The sequence below is a fragment of the Dendropsophus ebraccatus genome, chromosome 6, assembly GCF_027789765.1.
Source record: "Dendropsophus ebraccatus isolate aDenEbr1 chromosome 6, aDenEbr1.pat, whole genome shotgun sequence".
Classification (NCBI taxonomy): Eukaryota; Metazoa; Chordata; class Amphibia; order Anura; family Hylidae; genus Dendropsophus; species Dendropsophus ebraccatus.
The window spans coordinates 138,259,894-138,280,188 of record NC_091459.1 but is presented as its reverse complement, the minus strand read 5'-3'; the positions used below and the strand labels follow the sequence as shown (position 1 = coordinate 138,280,188).

General features: G+C 42.8%; 1 protein-coding gene across 7 annotated transcripts in view; it reads right to left on the bottom strand.

The window, feature by feature from the left end:
* Nucleotides 1–1,909: 1,909 nt before the first annotated feature.
* Nucleotides 1,910–20,295, bottom strand: part of LDAH (lipid droplet associated hydrolase) — a 171,285-nt gene continuing 152,899 nt past the window's right edge. For 6 of the 7 annotated variants that reach the window (XM_069973115.1, XM_069973114.1, XM_069973113.1 and 3 more), the window contains one exon: nt 1,910–4,185. In XM_069973115.1, coding sequence (XP_069829216.1) covers nt 3,997–4,185 — 189 coding nt within the window. In that variant the 3' untranslated portion in view covers nt 1,910–3,996. The other variant, XM_069973121.1, reaches the window with a different exon arrangement.

Here is a 20,295-nt window from a genome sequence, read left to right as displayed (position 1 = left end):
CCATAGGCAGTATCTCAGATGCTACAGGAGATTTACATATTGTAATGCCACATCTATGGTTTCTAAATTTATTGGGCATTATCGGCCATTCGAAGAGGTTGACAAAGCAGTTAGCACATCTATACTAGACATTAGCTCTGAAATCCTGAGCTATTGCCCTGATCTTTAAAGGGAATGTATCATCAGAAAATAACTAAGGCTGGGTTCATACTGCATTTTGTAGTCTGTTTTCTCATCCTTTGGCTATGTTCACACAACGTTTTTTCCAGCTCCACTTAAAATTACATCCGTCATTTTGAGTCTAAAATAACGGACAGCATTTAGCTGTCTAGTCTCCGCTTAGTGCAATGACGGCTGTTGGTACATTATTCTAGTTTGCGGTCACTAATTGGCCTTTGGGTGTGGCTTAATTGAAAAGTCGCACCCAACGGAGAAAGAACGGTTGAAAAAAGAAAAACTTTGTGTAAACAACTAATAAAAAACGGCCGCTGTTTGCAAAAGACGTCCAAAAATAATAAACATGAACATTATATTGACGTCCGTGGCAATAATGTCCGTTATTCAATACATTGTGTACATTGTACGTCCGTCTTTCCATTGACTTCAATGGATTGCCATTGCAGTCAGTTAACCCTTTAAGGACATGGCCCATTTTCGTTTTTACGTTTTCGGTTTTTCCTCCTTGTGTTTAAAAGGTCATAGCACTTGCATTTTTCCACCTAGAAACCCACATGACCCCTTATTTTTTGCGTCACTAATTGTACTTTGCAATTACAGGCTGAATTTTTGCATAAAGTACACTGCGAAACCAGAAAAAAATTCGAAGTGTGGTGAAATTGAAAAAAAAAACGCATTTCTTTTATTTGGGGGAAATGTGTTTTTACGCCATTCACCCTGGGTTAAAACTGACTTGTTATGCATGTTCCTCAAGTCGTTACGATTAAAACGATATATAACATGTATAACTTATATTGTATCTGATGGCCTGTAAAAAATTCAAACCGTTGTTAACCAATATACGTTCCTTAAAATCGCTCCATTCCCAGGCTTATAGCGCTTTTATCCTTTGGTCTATGGGGCTGTGCGAGGTGTAATTTTTTGCGCCATGATTTGATCTTTCTATCGGTACCTTGATTGCGCATATACGACTTTTTGATCGCTTTTTATTACATTTTATCTGGATTTGATGCGACCAAAAATGCGCAATTTTGCACTTTGGGATTTTTTTGCGCTGACGCCGTTTACCGTACGAGATCAGGAATGTGATTAATTAATAGTTCGGGCGATTACGCACGCGGCGATAGCAAACATGTTTATTTATTTATTTATTTGTTTACTTTTATTTAAAACCTGGGAAAAGGGGGGTGATTCAGACTTTTATTAGGGGAGGGGGCTTTTTACTATTAACAACACTTTTTTTTTTTTTTTTACACATATACTAGAAGCCCCCCTGGGGGACTTCTAGTATATACACTTGGATCTCTCATTGAGATCTCTGCAGCATAGATATGCAGAGATCCATGAGATCGGCACTCGTTTGCTTTCGGCTGCTGCAGCCGAAAACGAACGAGTGCCGAGCCGAGGACGGCGCCATCTTGGATGCGTCCCCGGCCGGCATCAGTAACGGAGATCGCTCCTCCGGGACAAGGTCCCGGAGGAGCGATCTCCCCCACTAGACACCAGGGAAACGTTGCCTCCGGTAATCGGAGGCAGCTGTCAACTTTGACAGCTGCCTCCGATTAGCTAATTAGCGGGCACGGCGATCAGACCGTGCCCGCTAATAGCGGCGGTCCCGGGCTACACGCGGCACCCGGGATCGCGGCACTTCAAAGCGGGGCCGCCGCGCGGCCCCGCTTTGAAGTGCAAGTGAGGACATAGGACGTACCGGTACGTCCTATGTCCTTAAGAGGTTAAATCACGGCAAAAACAGACGTTATTTTAAATGGCAAAAACGTCCGTCTTTTCTCTATTTTTGACCTTGTGTGAACGTAGCCTTTTAATGTAAAAAATTTATAAAAAACAGAAGTGTTTGTATGCATCTGTTTTAATCTGTTCTCCCATTGACTTCCATTATAAAAACTGGATGAAAAAGAAAGGATCAAAACACATTTCATTTTTTTTAACAAACACAAAAATGTGGTTGGCCGTGTTTTTATGTAAGTTAAAAAAATGGATGCATCTTAATCTGTTTTTTTTTTTTTTGTTTTTTTTAACCTGATTGTAAAGATATGAACTGATTTTCCCTCAACAAATTTGATAAGCTTGAACACTGAAGTTGCTTTCATGTGTCTTGGTTAATACTCACAGACAGTTGTCACATTACATTTTTGATTAGGCAGCACCCAGGTATATCTGAGGAGACTAATTTAAGGTCTCACCCTAACAGGGGTGACGTCACACATCTTGATATTCACAGAAAACCAGGATACAAGGGATTATAGGAGAAATAATCCCTTGTATCCTGGTCTATTCTGTGGAAAAAGTACAATCTTGCGTCGCTGTTGTTATTTTTACCAGATTCGTAACAAACTTTCTCAAAGTTCGGTTTGGCGCAGAACCAAACTTTTTCCAAAGTTCGTAACGAAACTGGTCGGTTCGCTCATCCCTAGCAAAAAAGATAAAAACTGATGCACACAAATACATCCATTTTTCATTCTTTTTTTTTCACATTAAACAAATGAGAAAATGGAATGTTAATCGAGCGTGAACCCAGTCTTATTGTTTAAATAATGTTTTTATATTAACTATATTTTCTAAGAATCTTTGGTGACTTTTTTCTCATTTTTATTTTTCTATCTATATTATAAAATAATCCTGATATCTTGCAGTTTTTATTCTCACCACTGGGGCTAAAACTAAGCTGAGACTTCCTGTTTTTTCTGGGGTGAAAAGAGGAGGCTGCTGTAAAGTGATCTGTAAAGAAATACAGCATCAGGTGACACCAGTAGGTACATAGCATCTATGCAAGACAATAGCAGCTCTCTGTGGCATGACCTCTTCAATGGTCACAGTGCTTGCCCTGTCTCCAGGGGACAGACTCTGTGTATTGTTGTCTATGTCCATGAGTCTTGCTGTAAAGCATATCACTAAATGCTGTTAAAGACAGCTCAAGCAAGATGGCAGCCCCCATAACAATGTGAAAATTGTGAAATAAAAAGAAGATAGAAACAAATTAGAATTAAAGAACAAGTTTTAGTATCTGACTCTAATCAGAAATAGAAAATGTAGATGATACATTCCCTTTAAGGAGTGAGGGTTCTCCTGGAAAAATTATTTGTAGGGCTTCTCCCTTGGTCTAAAAATTAGTTATCACTTCTGGTAAACATTCATCAAGCCTTTCTATGAGCAAAACAGCGTCATCAATTTCATTCTTACTGAGATTGAGTCCCCACTACAGGAATGTGCCATCACTTAGAGGGCAAAGGCGGCTATCTATTGACAATGAAATAATGATCACTATTTGCATCCGTCAATATCAATAGATGGCTGCCTTCACCCACTAAATGATGGCACATTCCTATAGTGGAAACATAGCCTAAAATTGGCAATTTTTCTGCAATTTTCATCTATAAATTAAATTAATTTAATCCTTGCCTCCACTAGAACACTAACCTTTACCCATACTATATAGGTTGCACATTTCCGAAACTTACCTATAGTTATTCATAGGCCTTTGGTACAGACAAAGGCTTGTCAGGTGTGTTCTATCGACCATTTGTCATGCTTAAAGGGGTTATCCAGCGCTACAAAAACATGGCCACTTTTTCCCGTCTCTTGTCTCCAGTTTGGGTGGGGTTTGAAACTCAGTTCCATTGAAGTAATTGGAGCCTAATTGCAAACCGCACCTGACCCGGAGACAAGAGCGGGGCAAAAGTGGCCATGTTTTTGTAGTGCTGGATAACTTCTTTAAAGTATCTAAGCCGTGATAATCCTCATCATTCTATGATCTCTAACCTGGAGGCGCTACAATTACATATTTCTTGGCGGAAGAAAATCTCAAAGGTTTGGTTGTTTGTTCATCCAGTTTATCACCAAGGAAGCTACTTCTTTGCTGGAGTCCAAGACGAAGGCGTGCCTGTAGCCCTTATCACACAGCCAGATATTGCCCTTGGGGAAATCCTTCCTAATATCTTCATAATACTGGACCGGACACCAGTTGTCTGTAGCACCATAGTAGAAAATCAGCTGAAAATAATAAGAATATAAAAGAATTTTTTATTTGATGTTAACATATACATTGCAGCACGGCGCGGTGTATCTGTTAGTTGTGTAAAATATGTTTTGCTCTGGTTAAAGTAAAAAGTACAGGGCAGATTTCCTACAATATGGCTGCCAAGTGCCCGGAGATACGAAATGTAATATTTAATAAATGTGCGCGCTGAACGTTTCAGAAAAACAAAACCAATCACCAAGGGCATGAATACACAAATTATTATAGGGATATTACTAGGCTGAAGCAACGATAATAGGCGTCGGATTTTTGGTTGACTTGCAGTATTGGCAACAGAGCGTTTATTAACAATCTGACCAGCGTTCAAAATGATTTAAAGGGGATGTTCATATTTTAACTCCGCATTGTAAATACATTGCAATACTTCCCTTGTCCAGATCAGGAATTCTAGGCTACAGCTGCATTCGCAATTCTGCAAGCTTCGGAGCTGAAATCTCTAATCGTTTCTTGCTGCCTCAATGTCTCAAAGGTTCAATGTGTAGTATAACCTTTTAACCCTGTTTTAAGACATTTTTACAAATAAACTAGTGTCAGAAAGTTATATAGATTTGTAATAACTATTTAAAATCTCCAGTCTTCTAGTACATATCAGCTGCTGTATGCACTGCAGCGAGTAGTGTATTCTTACCAGTCTGACACGGTGCTCTGTGCTGCCACCTCTGTCCATGTCAGGAATTGTCCAGAGCAGGAGAGGTTTTCTATGGGGATTTGCTACTGCTCTAGACAGTTCCTGACGTGGACAGAGGTGGCAGCAGAGAGCACTGTGTCAGACTGGATAGAATACACCACTTCCTGCAGGACATATAGCAGCTAATAAGTACTGGAAGACTTGAAATTTTTTAAAAGAAGTAAATTACAAATCTGTATAACTTTCTGGGATTAGTTGATTACAAAGAGAAAAAAACTCAATAGAGTTTCCCTTTAAGGCCCAGAATTTTTTTTTTTTGATTATTCATCTTTGCATCTCCTCAGTCATAACAGTTATTTCTTTGCTGCATACGGCTTTGTTTTGTATTTTTTTTCCTTATACATATATCAAGTATATCAGTCGTAAAAATGTGCACTTTTATTTATTTATTTTTAAATATTACATAGTGGCTGTGCTGGATTACTGCAGCTCAGCTCCTGTTGAAGTATATAAGAACGTAACTACAGTAACCCAGAATGGCCACAACACAGTGTACGGAGCTGTCTGTTTCCTGGTCTGACAAATAGCTGATCAGCAAGGGTGCCAGGTCGCCATACTGATCTGATATTGATTTAATAAAATTTGCAAAAAAAACCCAAACAAACCCTGCGTCTGCCAAGATGAGATGTGGGCCTCAATAGCATCACAGGCATTTGTTTTGACGCCCTAATTGATAGTAGTAATTAAAGGGTTTCATGGTGAAAATCAGACTTTCCAATGATCTCTGCCAATGCAGCTGTGTAATACAACCACTGTTCACTCCTGACAGCACTGGCAAACTGGCTGTGTATACAGGAGCAGCTTGACGCTCAGGATGAGTATCTTCAGCTGATTCTTCAACCTGTTTTGCGGAGTCCTCCTGTATGGAAAAGGGCAGTAGCCTAAGCTTTTTCACAAAAGGTTGATGCATACCTCCTAGACTAGGGGTACTCAACAACTTTAAGTGAAGGTCCACTTACCGGGGTGTATTGTCAGGTGAAGGTACGAGCTGAACATCATTAGTAAACATGTTGCACTCCCCCAGTAGTATATAGCGCCCCTGTTGCTCCCCCAGTAGTATATAGACCCCTGTGCGCTCCCCTGGTAGTATATAGACGCCGGTGCGCTCCCCCAGTAGTATACAGTCCCCCTGTGCGCTCCCCCAGTAGCATATAGTCCACTGTGCACTTCTCCAGTAGTATATAGTCCCCCTGTGCGCTCCTCCAGTAGTACATAGCCCCCCCGTGACCCTCAGTAGTATATAGCCCCCTGTGCGCTCCCCCAGTAGTATATAGACCCCCGCTTTGAGCTCCCCAGTATTATATAGACCCCCTGTGTGCTTCCCCTCCCATATAGCCCCCTGTGCACTCCCCCAGTAGTATGTAGCCCCCCGCTTTGTGCTCCCCAGTACTATATAGCCCCCCTGTGCGCTCCCCCAGTAGTATAAAGTCCCCCTGTGCTCCCCCCCGTAGTATATATCACCCCTGCTGTGTGCTCCCTCAGTTATATAGCTCATAACATAAAAAAACAAACACTTAGACTCACATGGGTCCGGGCATCTCCTCTTTCCCTCTTGTGGCCGCACTGCAGCAGTCACAAGAATCCGGTTTCCCATTATCCTGGTGTTGGCGCTCCAGTGACGTGGAGCGCCGAAACCAGAGACAGGACAGGGAGGTCCCTCTCTGTCAGTGCTGCTCCTGCATGGTAACTATCAGCGTTCGTTACGAGCGCTCATAGTTACTGTGCAGAGGGGAGCAGCGCAGCTCAGTATACAGGTATACTGAGGTGCAGCAGGGGTCCGGACAGCTGACCTCCGTGGTCCGTGTTCAGACCGCGGTCTGCCAGTTGAGGACCCCTGTTCTAGACCCTTCTGGCACATATAAGGACTATTGTTCCTTGTTACTTGTTGCATACAGATTATAGAGGCAGTAGACAGCAGAGGACCTTGCAGTAATCACAGGGTTAATGGGTTAACTCTAGGTTGTTTGGCATGTTAATTTTAATTTTGAGCACCAGTCTAGACTTCTCCTTTTTTTTTTTTTTTCCCTTGGTTATAGTTTTGTTGACATGACATAGCAAAGAAACAACATAAGAAGCGACTGTAAAATGATAGAAAACACTGATAGTTCTGGAGGTGTCGGCAGCTTGTTGCCGCTTAACAGGAAACGTGCAAAAAAGTCGAGAAAACATATTTCATGTAAATAATTCAGAACAGACAAAACAAAGGTCGCAGCAGATGTTGGGAGAGATGCTGCCCATAATTTTTATGATACATTCGTCAAATATTAGCAGCTGCATACATAAAAAATATGTTTTTAATGCATCTACAGTATTAATCTGAATCCATCTGCACTAGCCCGGGCATCTGTTGGGGAAATAGAAACCCTTCCTATTAAGAGCTACTATAATATTTATAAACGATTTTAAAATAATTGAAATTGATTGAATTTGTTCTTTTGTTATGTGTTTTACATTAAAAAAAAATTTCAATTATATATATACAGTTTTACCTTGGTTTAAGAGTAACTTGGATTAAAAGCGTTTAGAGAAAAAAAAAATAATATATATATATATATATATATATATATATATATACACAGTAATATCTCTGTTATCGAACTTAATCGGTTCTGGGAGGCTGCTGGGAAACCGAGCTGTGTGTGCCTATAGGGAACAATGTAAATGTCTTTAATTGTTTTTTACACTGCATGGGTCATGTGCAGAGCGCTCGGCCTACAGAGTTGTAGACTAGCAGTAAATGGTGATGCATCTTGCACAACTACTTACTGTAAATGAGCGGGGATTCCTGCTTTACAATGTATTCCCAGCAGCGAAGGCAGAGAGAGAGGCAGGAGCAGGCGGCTGTAATCCCCGCTCCTTTTAGGAATCGGCACCTAAATTTCGTGAAGAACCTGTCCGTGTGGACTCAGTGCCGAATCCAGACTTTTGTCTGTTTGAATGGGAGGGCTTGCGCGCCTCCGCTCTCCGCACCTCTCAATGTCAATTCTTTCAGCAGAGAGCGGAGTCCATGCGGATAGAAGGCTGGATTCATTACTGAGTCCATGCGGATAGAAGGCTGGATTCAGCACTAAGTCCACGCGGATAGAAGGCTGGATTCAGCACTAAGTCCATGCGGATAGAAGGCTGGATTCATTACTGAGCCCATGCGGATAGAAGGCTGGATTCAGCACTAAGTCCATGCGGATAGAAGGCTGGATTCATTGCTGAGCCCATGCGGATAGAAAGCTGGATTCAGCACTAAGTCCACGCGGATAGAAGGCTGGATTCTGCATTGAGTCCACACAGATAGAAGGCTGGATTCAGCACTGAGTCGATGTAGATAGAAGGCTGGATTCAGCACTGAGCCCACATGGATAGAAGGCTGGATTTGGCACTGATCCCACGTGGGTAGAAGGCTGTATTCTGCACTGAGCCCACACGGATAGAAGGTTGGATTCGGCACTAAGTCCACATGGATAGAAGGCTGGATTCAGCACTGAGTCCATGCGGATAGAAGGCTGGATTCAGCACTGAGTCCATGGAGATAGAAGGCTGGATTCAGCACTGAGTCCATGCGGATAGAAGGCTGGATTCAGCACTGAGTCAACGCGGATAGAAGGCTGGATTCAGCACTGAGTCCATGCGGATAGAAGGCTGGATTCAGTACTGAGCCCACAAGGATAGAAGGCTGGATTCTGCACTGAGTCCACGCGGATAGAAGGCTGGATTTAGCACCAGGTCCACGCGGATAGGAGGCTGGTTTCAGCACTGAGTCCATGGAGATAGAAGGCTGGATTCAGCACTGCGTCAACGCGGATAGAAGGCTGGATTCAGTACTGAGCCCACGAGGATAGAAGGCTGGATTTAGCACCAGGTCCACGCGGATAGGAGGCTGGTTTCAGCACTGAGTCCACGGGGATAGAAGGCTGGATTCATTACTGAGCCCATGCGGATAGAAGGCTGGATTCAGCACTGAGTCCACGCGGATAGAAGGCTGGATTCAGTACTGAGCCCACGAGGATAAAAGGCTGGATTCAGTACTGAGTCCACACGGATAGAAGCCTGGATTCTGCACTGAGTCCACGCGGATAGAAGGCTGGATTTAGCACCAGGTCCACGCGGATAGGAGGCTGGTTTCAGCACTGAGTCCATGGGGATAGAAGGCTGGATTCAGCACTGAGTCCACGCGGATAGAAGGCTGGATTCAGCACTGAGTCCACGCAGATAGAAGGCTGGATTTGGCACTGATCCCATGTGGGTAGAAGGCTGGATTCAGCACTGAGCCCACACGGATAGAAGGTTGGATTCGGCACTGAGTCCACATAGATAGAAGGCTGGATTCAGCACTGAGTCCACGCGGGTAGAAGGATGGATTCAGCACTGAGTCGATGTAGATAGAAGGCTGGATTCAGCTCTGAGCCCACACGGATAGAAGGCTGGATTCTGCATTGAGTCAACACAGATAGAAGGCTGGATTCAGCACTGAGTCCACATAGATAGAAGGCTGGATTCAGCACTGAGTCCACGCGGGTAGAAGGATGGATTCAGCACTGAGTCCACACAAATAGAAGGCTGGATTCAGCACTAAGCCAACGTGGATAGAAGGCTGGATTCGGGCAATAACCTTGGTGTTCCTGAAGACCTAAATAACTGTTAGCTGAACAATAGTTCAGCTGACAGTCATCTCCCCTGATTTTGTTTGGATACCAAACAAAAATTCAGGGGGAAATTTTGTTTGAACACAGAGGTATTACTGTATCTATCTATCTACACATACATATATAGGTGCTGGTAGAGGGTGCAGTGGCACCAAAACTCTGATGCGTGAAGGGGCTCAAGCGCCCCTCAACCACACAGAACACTATGGGGGAGATTTATCAAAGGGTGTAAAATTTAGACTGGTGCAAACTACCCACAGCAACCAATCACAGCTCAGCTTTAGGCAGTGCTGAAAGGAAAGCTGAGCTGTGATTGGTTGCTGTGGGCAGTTTGCACCAGTCTAAATTTTACACCCTTTGATAAATCTCCCCCTATAAGTAGATAGAAAGACAGATAGATAGATACATAGATAATAGATAGATAGATAGATAGATAGATAGATAGATACATACAGTGGGGAAAAATGTATTTAGTCAGTCACCAATAGTGCAAGTTCTCCCACTTAAAAAGATGAGAGGCGTCTGTAATTTACACCATAGATAGACCTCAACTATGAGAGACAAAATAAGGAAACAAATACCGAAAATCACATTGTCTGATTTTGTAAGAATTTATTTGCAAATTATGGTGGAAAATAAGTATTTGGTCACCTACAAACAATCAAGATTTCTGGCTCTCACAGACCTGTAACTTCTTCTTTAGGAGTCTCCTCTTTCCTCCACTCATTACCTGTAGTAATGGCACCTGTTTAAACTTGTTATCAGTATAAAAAGACACCTGTGCACACCCTCAAACAGTCAGACTCCAAACTCCACTATGGTGAAGACCAAAGAGCTGTCAAAGGACACCAGAAACAAAATTGTAGCCCTGCACCAGGCTGGGAAGATTGAATCTGCAATAGGCAACCAACTTGGAGTGAAGAAATCAACTGTGGGAGCAATAATTAGAAAATGGAAGACATACAAGACCACTGATAATCTCCCTAGATCTGGGGCTCCACGCAAAATCTCACCCTGTGGGGTCAAAATGATCACAAGAACGGTGAGCAAAAATCCCACAACCACAGGGGGGGACCTAGTGAATGAACTGCAGAGAGCTGGGACCAATGTAAGAAAGCCTACCATCAGTAAGACACTACGCCGCCAGGGACTCAGATCCTGCAGTGCCAGACGTGTCCCACTGCTTAAGCCAGTACATGTCCGGGCCCGTCTGAAGTTTGCTAGAGAGCATTTGGATGATCCAGAAGAGTATTGGGAGAATGTCCTATGGTCTGATGAAACCAAAGTGGAACTGTTTGGTAGAAACACAACTTGTCGTGTTTGGAGGAAAAAGAATACTGAGTTGCATCCATAAAACACCATACCTACTGTAAAGCATGGGGGTGGAAACATCATGCTTTGGGGCTGTTTCTCTGCAAAGGGGCCAGGACGACTGATCCGGGTACATGAAAGAATGAATGGGGCCATGTATCGTGAGATTTTGAGTGCAAACCTCCTTTCATCAGCAAGGGCATTGAAGATGAAACGTGGCTGGGTCTTTCAACATGACAATGATCCAAAGCACACCGCCAGGGCAATGAAAGAGTGGCTTCGTAAGAAGCATTTCAAGGTTCTGGAGTGGCCTAGCCAGTCTCCAGATCTCAATCCTATAGAAAACCTTTGGAGGGGTTGAAAGTCCGTGTTGCCAAGCGACAGCCCCAAAACATCACTGCTCTGATGTTTGACCTCTGTCATTGCCAACAAAGGTTATATAATAAAGTATTGAGATGAAATTTTGTTGCTGACCAAATACTTATTTTCAACCATAAGTTGCAAATAAATTCTTACAAAATCAGACAATGTGATTTTCTGGATTTGTTTTCTCATTTTGTCTCCCATAGTTAAGGTCTACATATGGTGTCAATTACAGACACCTCTCATCTTTTTAAGTGGGGGAACTTGCACTATTGGTGACTGACTAAATACTTTTTTTCCCCACTGTAGATAGATGATAGATAGATAGATAAGACAGATCGATAAAAGATAGATAATAGATAGATGATATACAGATAGATAGATAGATTTGTTTTGGCTCACTTTGTATTAAATGCACTATTATGAAGCTTATAGACCAGGTTCCCCAGTTATTAAGTGGCTTTTCCAATACTAAAAACTTTTCACGAATCCAGTAATAGTCGAGCAGGAAGAAAGTCTAGTACATCAAAGCTGACAGAACTCCCACTGGAAGTCAGACTCTTAACCTCTTAAGGACGGAGCCAATTTTCATTTTTGCGTTTTCGTTTTTTCCTCCTTGTGTTTAAAAGGCCTTAGCACTTGCATTTTTCCACCTAGAAACCCACGTGAGCCCTTATTTTTTGCGTCACTAATTGAATTTTGCAATGACAGGCTGAATTTTTGAAGTTTGAATTTCACATGGATAGAAGGCTGGATTCAGCACTAAGTCCATGCGGATAGAAGGCTGGATTCAGCACTGAGTCCATGCAGATAGAAGGCTGGATTCAGCAATGAGTCCACACGGGTAGAAGGCTGGATTCAGCACTGAGTCCATGCAGATAGAAGGCTGGATTCAGCAATGAGTCCACACGGGTAGAAGGCTAGATTCAGCACTGAGCAGCAGCGTTTCGGCCATATGCCTTTGTGAACTGCCTTAGTTGACAAAGGCATATGGTCGAAACGCGTTCTGCTGTTCACACTGTTACGGTTTTGGAACCTAATAAAATTATGAGATGAATATGGTGAGTGCCGGGATTTCGATTTGATGTAGTACATCAAAGCTGACAGAACTCCCACTGGAAGTCAGACCTCTTAAGGACGGAGCCAATTTTCGTTTTTGCGTTTTCGTTTTTTCCTCCTTGTGTTTAAAAGGCCATAGCACTTGCCTTTTTCCACCTAGAAACCCACATAAGCCCTTATTTTTTGCGTCAATAATTGTACTTTGCAATGACAGGCTGAATTTTTGAAGTTTGAACTTTGAAGTACACTGCGAAACCAGAAGAAAAATTCAATGTGTGGTGAAATTGAAGAAAAAAACGCATTTCTTTTATTTGGGGGGTATTTGTTTTCACGCCATTTGCCCTGGGGTAAAACTGACTTGTTATGCATGTCCCTCAAGTCGTTACGATTACAACGATATATAACATGTATAACATTTCTTTTATCTGATGGCTTGTAAAAAATTCAAACCATTGTTAACAAATATATGTTCCTTAAAACGCTTTTATCCTTTGGTCTATGTGGCTGTGTCAGGTGTCATTTTTTGCGCCATGATGTTTACTTTCTATCGGTACCTTGATTGCGCATATATGACTTTTTGATCGCTTTTTATTACAATTTTTATGGATTTGATGTGACCAAAAATGCACAATTTTGCACTTTGGGATTTTTTTGCGCTTACGCCCTTTACCGTGCGAGATCACGAATGGGATTAATTAATAGTTCGGGCAATTACGCACGCGGCGATACCAAACATGTTTATTTATTTATTTATTTAAAACATGGGAAAAGGGGGGTGATTCAAACTTTTATTAGGGGAGGGGGCTTTTTACTAATAATAACACATATTTTTTTTTCTACACTTTTACTAGAAGCCCCCCTGGGGTTAGTGTTATTCTCCCTGGGGTTAGGGTTATTCCCCCTGGGGGACTTCTAGTATATGCACTCTGATCTCTCATTGAGATCTTTGCTGTATAGTTATATAGCAAAGATCAATGAGATCGGCACTCGTTTGCTTTTGGCTGCTGCAGCCGAAAGCATCCGAGTGCCGAGCCGGGATCAGCGCCATTTAGGCAAAGAACCCGGAGGGAGCACTATGTGTGGATCGCTCCTCCGGGACAACGTCCCAGAGGAGCGATCCACCCCACTAGACACCAGGGAAGTGCTGCATACAGTAATCGGATGCAGCTGTCAACTTTGACAGCTGCATTCGATTACTGAATTAGCGGGCACGGCGATCAGACTGTGCCCGCTAATAGCCGCGGTCCCGGGCTACACGCAGCACCCGGGATCGCAGCAGTTCAGAGCGCCGCGCGGCCCCGCTCTAAACACCTCTTGCGGACGCATGACGTACCGGTACATCATGTGTCCTTAAGAGGTTAAAGGAAAACTTTGTCGAGAAGTCCAGCAAAAATGTTTATTAAAGTATTGTACTGCCCCCCAAAAGTTATAAAAATCACCAATATACACTTATTACAGGAAATGCTTATAAAGTGCTTTTTTCCCTGAACTTACTACTGCATCAAGACTTCACTTCCTGAATAACATGGTAATGTCACTTCCTGGATAACATGGTGATGTCACTTCCTGGATAACATGGTGATGTCACTTCCTGGATAACATGGTGATGTCACTTCCTGGATAACATGGTGATGTCACCACCCGACTCCCAAAGCTGTGCGGGCTATGGCTGCTGCAGAGGATGATGGCAGAGGGATGCCCTTTGTCCCTCATTGTCCCTCTGCCATCATCCTCTACAGCAGTCACAGCCCGCACAGCTCTGGGAGTTGGGTCGTGACATCACCACGTTATCCAGGAAGTGACATCACCATGTTATCCAGGAAGTGACATCTCTTTGTTATCCAGGAAGTGACATCACCATGTTATCCAGGAAGTGAAGCCTTGATGCAGTAGTAAGTGCAGGGGAAAAAGCACTTTATAAGCATTTCCCGTAATAAGTGTATATTGGGGATTTGTATAACTTTTGGGGGGCAATACAATACTTTAATAAAAAAATTTCGTCTGACTTCTCCTTTAATAAGAAAAGTAATGCTATAGTGTTAAAGGACATGATCTTTTCAGGGCTAAAACTATGTTTCCCAGGTCACCAAGACGCGGAGAAGCCGTTCTTCCATCATTTACACACAAATCGTTGGAGGTGAGAAGAAATCTGTGTGTTCAGGGCTGAATATCTTTGCTGCTTCAGAAGTCGATCCCCAGCACTAGAAGCCTGAGGAGTGCAGGGGGCTGGATTGGCTCAGCCAGTAATTACTCCATTGATTTGTCTGTCCCTCCGGGCATATCCCATTTGTATTCCAAACGCCACGGCTCATTAGTGTAGTGTGCAGCTTAAGCTTTGACAGGTTTGGCTGAAGTCTTCTCATAATTTGGAAGATTTCCTTTATGCGGAGTTGCTTTTTTAAATGTATCATGAAAATAACAAAATGTGAAATGTAACACCAAAACTATTCAAATCCCACTCCTGGCATTAGGTTTCCTTGTTAAACGAGTCTCGAGAGTCTCTTATCACTTCTGACTTGACGTTCAGCTGGTATGAGTGACGGCTGCTGCTGCTGAATGCTGCACTCTGATTGGCTTAGAGGGAAAATGTATGTGATGTCATTGCAACTCCTTCAGAACCCTTGCTTTTTGGCACACGGGAAAGTAGACATGCCAAGTCTGGCACGAGTGGACAAAAGTCATGGCTTTACTTGTGTCTCTCCTGCTTGGAGTGGTTTCCTCTCTTTCTAGTGTTTCTGATGACTACCACCAGGTACAAAGAAGGCGGCCATGATTGGATCGTCTTACAGTAACGATCCAACCATTAAGAATGTTTTTGTAGTAACACATTCCTTCCCGTAAGGTTACACATTACTCCTTAGCAAAATCACTGTACAGAATTTTTTTTTTGCAGCTCTTCTTGATTTGAACAAGCAGTTGTGTTTTGCATTGTTGAAGGATGTGTCTACCACATGACTTCAAAAGTATATTGCCTCTTGACTTTTGATCTCACCAAGAGTAAGGGTACTATTACACGGAACGATAATCGGCTGATCATTGATATAGGTTTGGACCTATAATTGTCGGGCGCATTGCTACGTGTAATAGCGGTGCGCAGCCGGCGGCTGTCGATTTGCTAAGTGCATACATTACCTATCCATGCTGCAGGGCTCCTCTTGCGCTCTGCTTCTCTCTGGTTCCCGCTACAATGTTGCAGATAAAGCCAGTCAGAGACTTGTTCACATCAGCAGTCTCAAAAGGGAGGGAGGGAGGAGGAGGGGGTGACAGAGAGAAAAGCTCACACACAGATTTTGTGTCTTCAGCAGAAAGCAGCAGATCAGAACTGGGGGAAGGAGACTGAATAGATAATAACAAGTATGGAAGAAATTGTTAGTCTCACTTTGGGCAGCAACATCAAAAGTTATGTTTGAGTGGAATACCCCTTCAATAATTTAGTGTGGGAAACTAAACCCTGAAGTGTAGGGTTCTTGAAAACCAGACAGTCTTAGTAAATGAGGCCCAATGTCTCTTAGTTTATTTATCTTATAGAGGTGAAAATTATTACTGTGTCATTCTAGCAAAAAGAGATGCTACTGGCTCTAGCTGTACATGTGATGCTCTGCTAATGCCTCATGGGAATAATAGCAAACCACAGAAATATAGAAAGTGGGGCAAGATCTAAAAGTCAAGATGGTGGCTGATACGAGGCAGAGTGCAGGGGTAACTACAAGGAAATGAGTTCAATATATACAGAAGAACTCCAGAATGTGATAGACAAACAGGTGGGGGTGGTGATGGAAAATATTTTTTCCTGGACAAACTTTTTGAGCATAAAATTAAAGTGTCACTGTCATATATATCTATATCTATCTATCTATCTATCTATCTATCTATCTATCTATCTATCTATCTATCTTATTTTATTTTTTTTGCAGAAATCAATAGTCCAGGGATTTTAAGAAACTTTGTAATTGGGTTTATTAGGCAAATATTATCTAATTATCTGCATTCAAAAAGGCTGCCCCCCCTCCCTCTTCTCTCTCCTTCACTTTTCATTATCAGGAAATCTCGACTCTTTTACATCCGTCGAGCCCTGTCTAGTCTATGGAGAGGGGAGGGGGGAGATTAGTCGCCAGCAGAGAGACCTGTGTTTAAGACGGTATTCAGAGAGGTCAGTGCTGACTTCAGAGGAGATAGCCCGGTGATGTAGCTGTAAATTAACTCTTTGTTCTCCTATTTTGGTGCCTCATCTCCCTCCACCCCTCCCCTCTCCGTAAGAGAACCACAAAAGAAGGGGGGAGAGATTCAAACTGCTTTTTCATGATAAAAAAAAAGCATTTTTTGGCTAATAAACCAAATTACAAAGTTTCTTACAATCGCCCGTACGATTGATTTCTGCAGAAAAAAAAAAAGAAATTTAAATTGTAAGAACTCTTTGCTGACCCACGTCTCTATTAATTCTCCATGGAGCCGCCAGAAAGTGCTGTACTCAACTCTCTCTGAAGGCTCCATTCATTCTCTATGGAGCCATCAGGCGGCTCCTTGGGGTATAAATAGAGCCGCGGGTCACATGCCGTACCCCGTACCTGCGGCTGTATTTAAAATAAAGTAATCAGTGGCTGATCTGGAGATGGTAAGGGGGAATGTGAATAGGGGACAAATATGTTTTAATAGGAAAACCCCTTTAAGCATGCCTCACTACAGACAGGCTCACGGGTCCCACAGGCTCATGTATGACGCTAGGAAGGCACAGCAGACAGGGAACGACGGACCATAAACTGTATATGGACACAAGCCAGACCCAACCCTTTATAATACAAAAAGCTGCAGGCTACGCTATTGTATGGTAATATATGTAACGTGTATTACAATTCTATAAATCTTGTACAGTGAATATCTGTAATAAATTAGGAGCATTGTCAGTGGTTGGTAAATTGCCATACAAGTAATTAGAAGCTTCTGACTCTCCACTGAAATACAGAATAGCACGAAGCTTTAAAAAATTAAATTAGGGACACAGTACTAAGAAAAAGGCAGAAAGACAACAATGTGTTCAACAATGGGGGCTCCAGGGGGCAGACACATACTCTGCCAATTAAACTCTGCTCAATTTCTGGTGTGTAAATTAGTAGGGGTCACCGCAAACACCAGGCAGACTACAGAGAGCATAAAATATATGTAATATTATATGGACTATTGACATGTTATTCATTAATTTTATGAAAGACAGTGGAACTAACTGCACTAAGAAAAAAAAATTATACTGAGCAAATAAATTTTGAATTTGTTCTTGGGGTTGGAAAATGACATGAAGATATATATGTATTTGCATACTTTCCAATATGGTTGATATTATACTCGTTGTACAACCCCTACTATGGAAGAGTTCTATTACCCCTAGTACCTGGGGGGATTACCAGCCAAACAGGCAATACTCTGTGTAACAGGTCCAGCGATCAGCTCATGACTGATCGCACCTTTAAAGTACTGTATTTTTCGGACTATAAAGCACACTTAAAATACTATGATTTTCTAAGAAATTGTAAGTGCGCCTTATAGTCCAGAGCGCCTTATATATGGACCGGGACAGCTCCGGCCTCCATGGCGCAGATAGGCTGCTGAGCTCACATCTCCCCGCCGCACAGCGCAGTGCTCCCTCACCTGGACTCCCGGCCCATGGTTCCGCAGGCCTGTCCCGCTCTCCCGTTGTAGCGCTGTCCCGCTCTCCCTGCTCTCCGTAGCCCGGATACAGGCTCAGGCATAGGCTTCAGGCATAGACTTTCATTCAATAGCGCCACCTAGTGGCTGGAGGTTATAGAGCAACACTGTACTGTACTGAGGCTCCTAACTATGGTGGCCACAATGCTCCATGCAGAATTCTGCCAACGGGACTCGCTGGCAGAACTCTGCCTATCCTGCATGGTGCATTACGCCCATCATAGTTAGGAGCCTCAGTACTGTGACATAGTAAGGAGCTTCAGTAAATACAGTACTGTGATCAGCAGGTGACATAGTAAGGACCCTCAGTTAGTACTGTGATCAGCAGGTGACATAGTTAGGACCCTCAGTTAGTACTGTGATCAGCAGGTGACTTACGTTTTTCGTTCGTTCAAACGTATACACTATAATGCGGTGCGCCTTATAGTCTGGTGCGCCTTATAGTCCGGTGCGCCTTATATATGAACCTAGATGGCTTAGCAGGCTAAAATTGAAGGTGCGCCTTATAGTCCGGTGCGCCTTATAGTCCGAAAAATACGGTAGGTTAAAAAAAATCCTTGTTTGTTGGTCGCATATCTGTATTGGGGGAGTATGGCCAATAACAATGCAATGCAATAACAAAGCGATCATCTACCTGCAGGATAAACATAGAAACAGAAGATTCCCTTTTAGTATTTCCCTTCTTATTATCTTTGGATAGATATTCACTTACTGTAGATTTACCTACCACATCTGCTGGAAGTTTGTTCAAAGCATCTACTACTCTTTCAGTAAGTAATACTTTCTCACATTGCTTATGATCTTTTCCCCAACTAGGGCTGGGCGATTAATCAAATTAATTCACCCAGAATGTTAGAATCGATTTGATTTTTTGTATAAATTATCATTTCAATTATCAATATCTTTCCGCAGGTGAGGTCTCCAGGTTTCCATATTACTGACACTTCCAGGAATATCAACCCTATTGTACACTTCAATAAGAGAGCCAATCAATGAGATCAGTCCTCACACTGAGCACAGGTGTAGCCATTTTATGTTTTGATTTATCCACATTGGCTTTCTTGCTCTCTTATGGTTTGTACCTGTTGTACGGTTTGTACTGTACAGTTTGTACAGTAAAAACTTAAGGTACCTTTACAAACCTCCCATATAGTGTCTGTGCTATTGTTTTTGGGGATTATATCCCTGACAATGAAGTTAAAATGATACTGTTCCCCCCCCCCTTTCTGGATGAGGACTTCTCAACACAGCTGTAAAGCCTAAATTCTGCAGTTTTCATATCTTACTTTATAATAGATTTCTTGGTGTTTGGTCTAGTGAAAAAATCAAAGATTTGTGCCACCTGGGCAGGGCTTCATGCTTGCAGTGCCTGTAGCCCCACCCACATTGGTACTGTAGGCCTCGCCACCGTGACATCACTGACATCTAGGCCCCGTCCCTTGGTGGCCGTTGGAAAGGGCCGGCCTAGAGGTCTAATGGCCAATGGCCGTCAAGGGGACGGGGCCTAGATGCAGATGACATCACAGAGGGGCAGGGTCTACGAGTCAATGTGGGCAGGCCAAGTGGCACTGTAGCCGTGAAGCCCCGCCAAGGTAGCACAAACCACCAACGATAAAATGCATTTTTCACTGGACTAAGCACCAAAAAAAAATCTATTATTAAGTAAGGTATGAAAACTGCATAATTTAGGCTTCACAGCTGTGTGGAGAGGTCCTCATACAGAAAGGGGGTGACAGTGTGACTTTAAAGGGTAACTCTGAGAAAAATCTAAAACTGTTGACTGTCAAAGAGACATTTCTATTACATTTGTTCAGAGTGCGACTAATGAAGAGAAGGAGCTGGTAGAGACCCGTGCTGCCTTTAGCCGCTCTCCCCACACTGTCTATCTGGATGGGACAGCTTCATAGACATAGCCATGTGGCCATCTCCGTCTAATGACACAGATGCGGGAGAGAATGCTCATTGTCCTGATGGGTCTCTACGACATATTAAAATATTTTTTTGGGTAACAGCGCCAATCTAAGGGTTTCTCTACGCTAAATGAATTTTGCCTTCCTGGTGTTTTTCTGGATTCTCTATGGAACCTCTATGGTTGAATCCATGCACTTGCTCCCCTGCTGTTGGTGCAATTGTGATGGTTTCCTGCCCTGGATATGGCAATAGGCATAAGAAATAGCGGTCTCTCTGTTGGGAAATTGCCCTGCAGAAAAAGTAGGTAAAATACAGACCTCCTGACTGGCACCATTTACATGCAAAAAAAAAAAGAGTACAACACGCATTAAATTGGCTCAACAATCCAAACTGTCGAA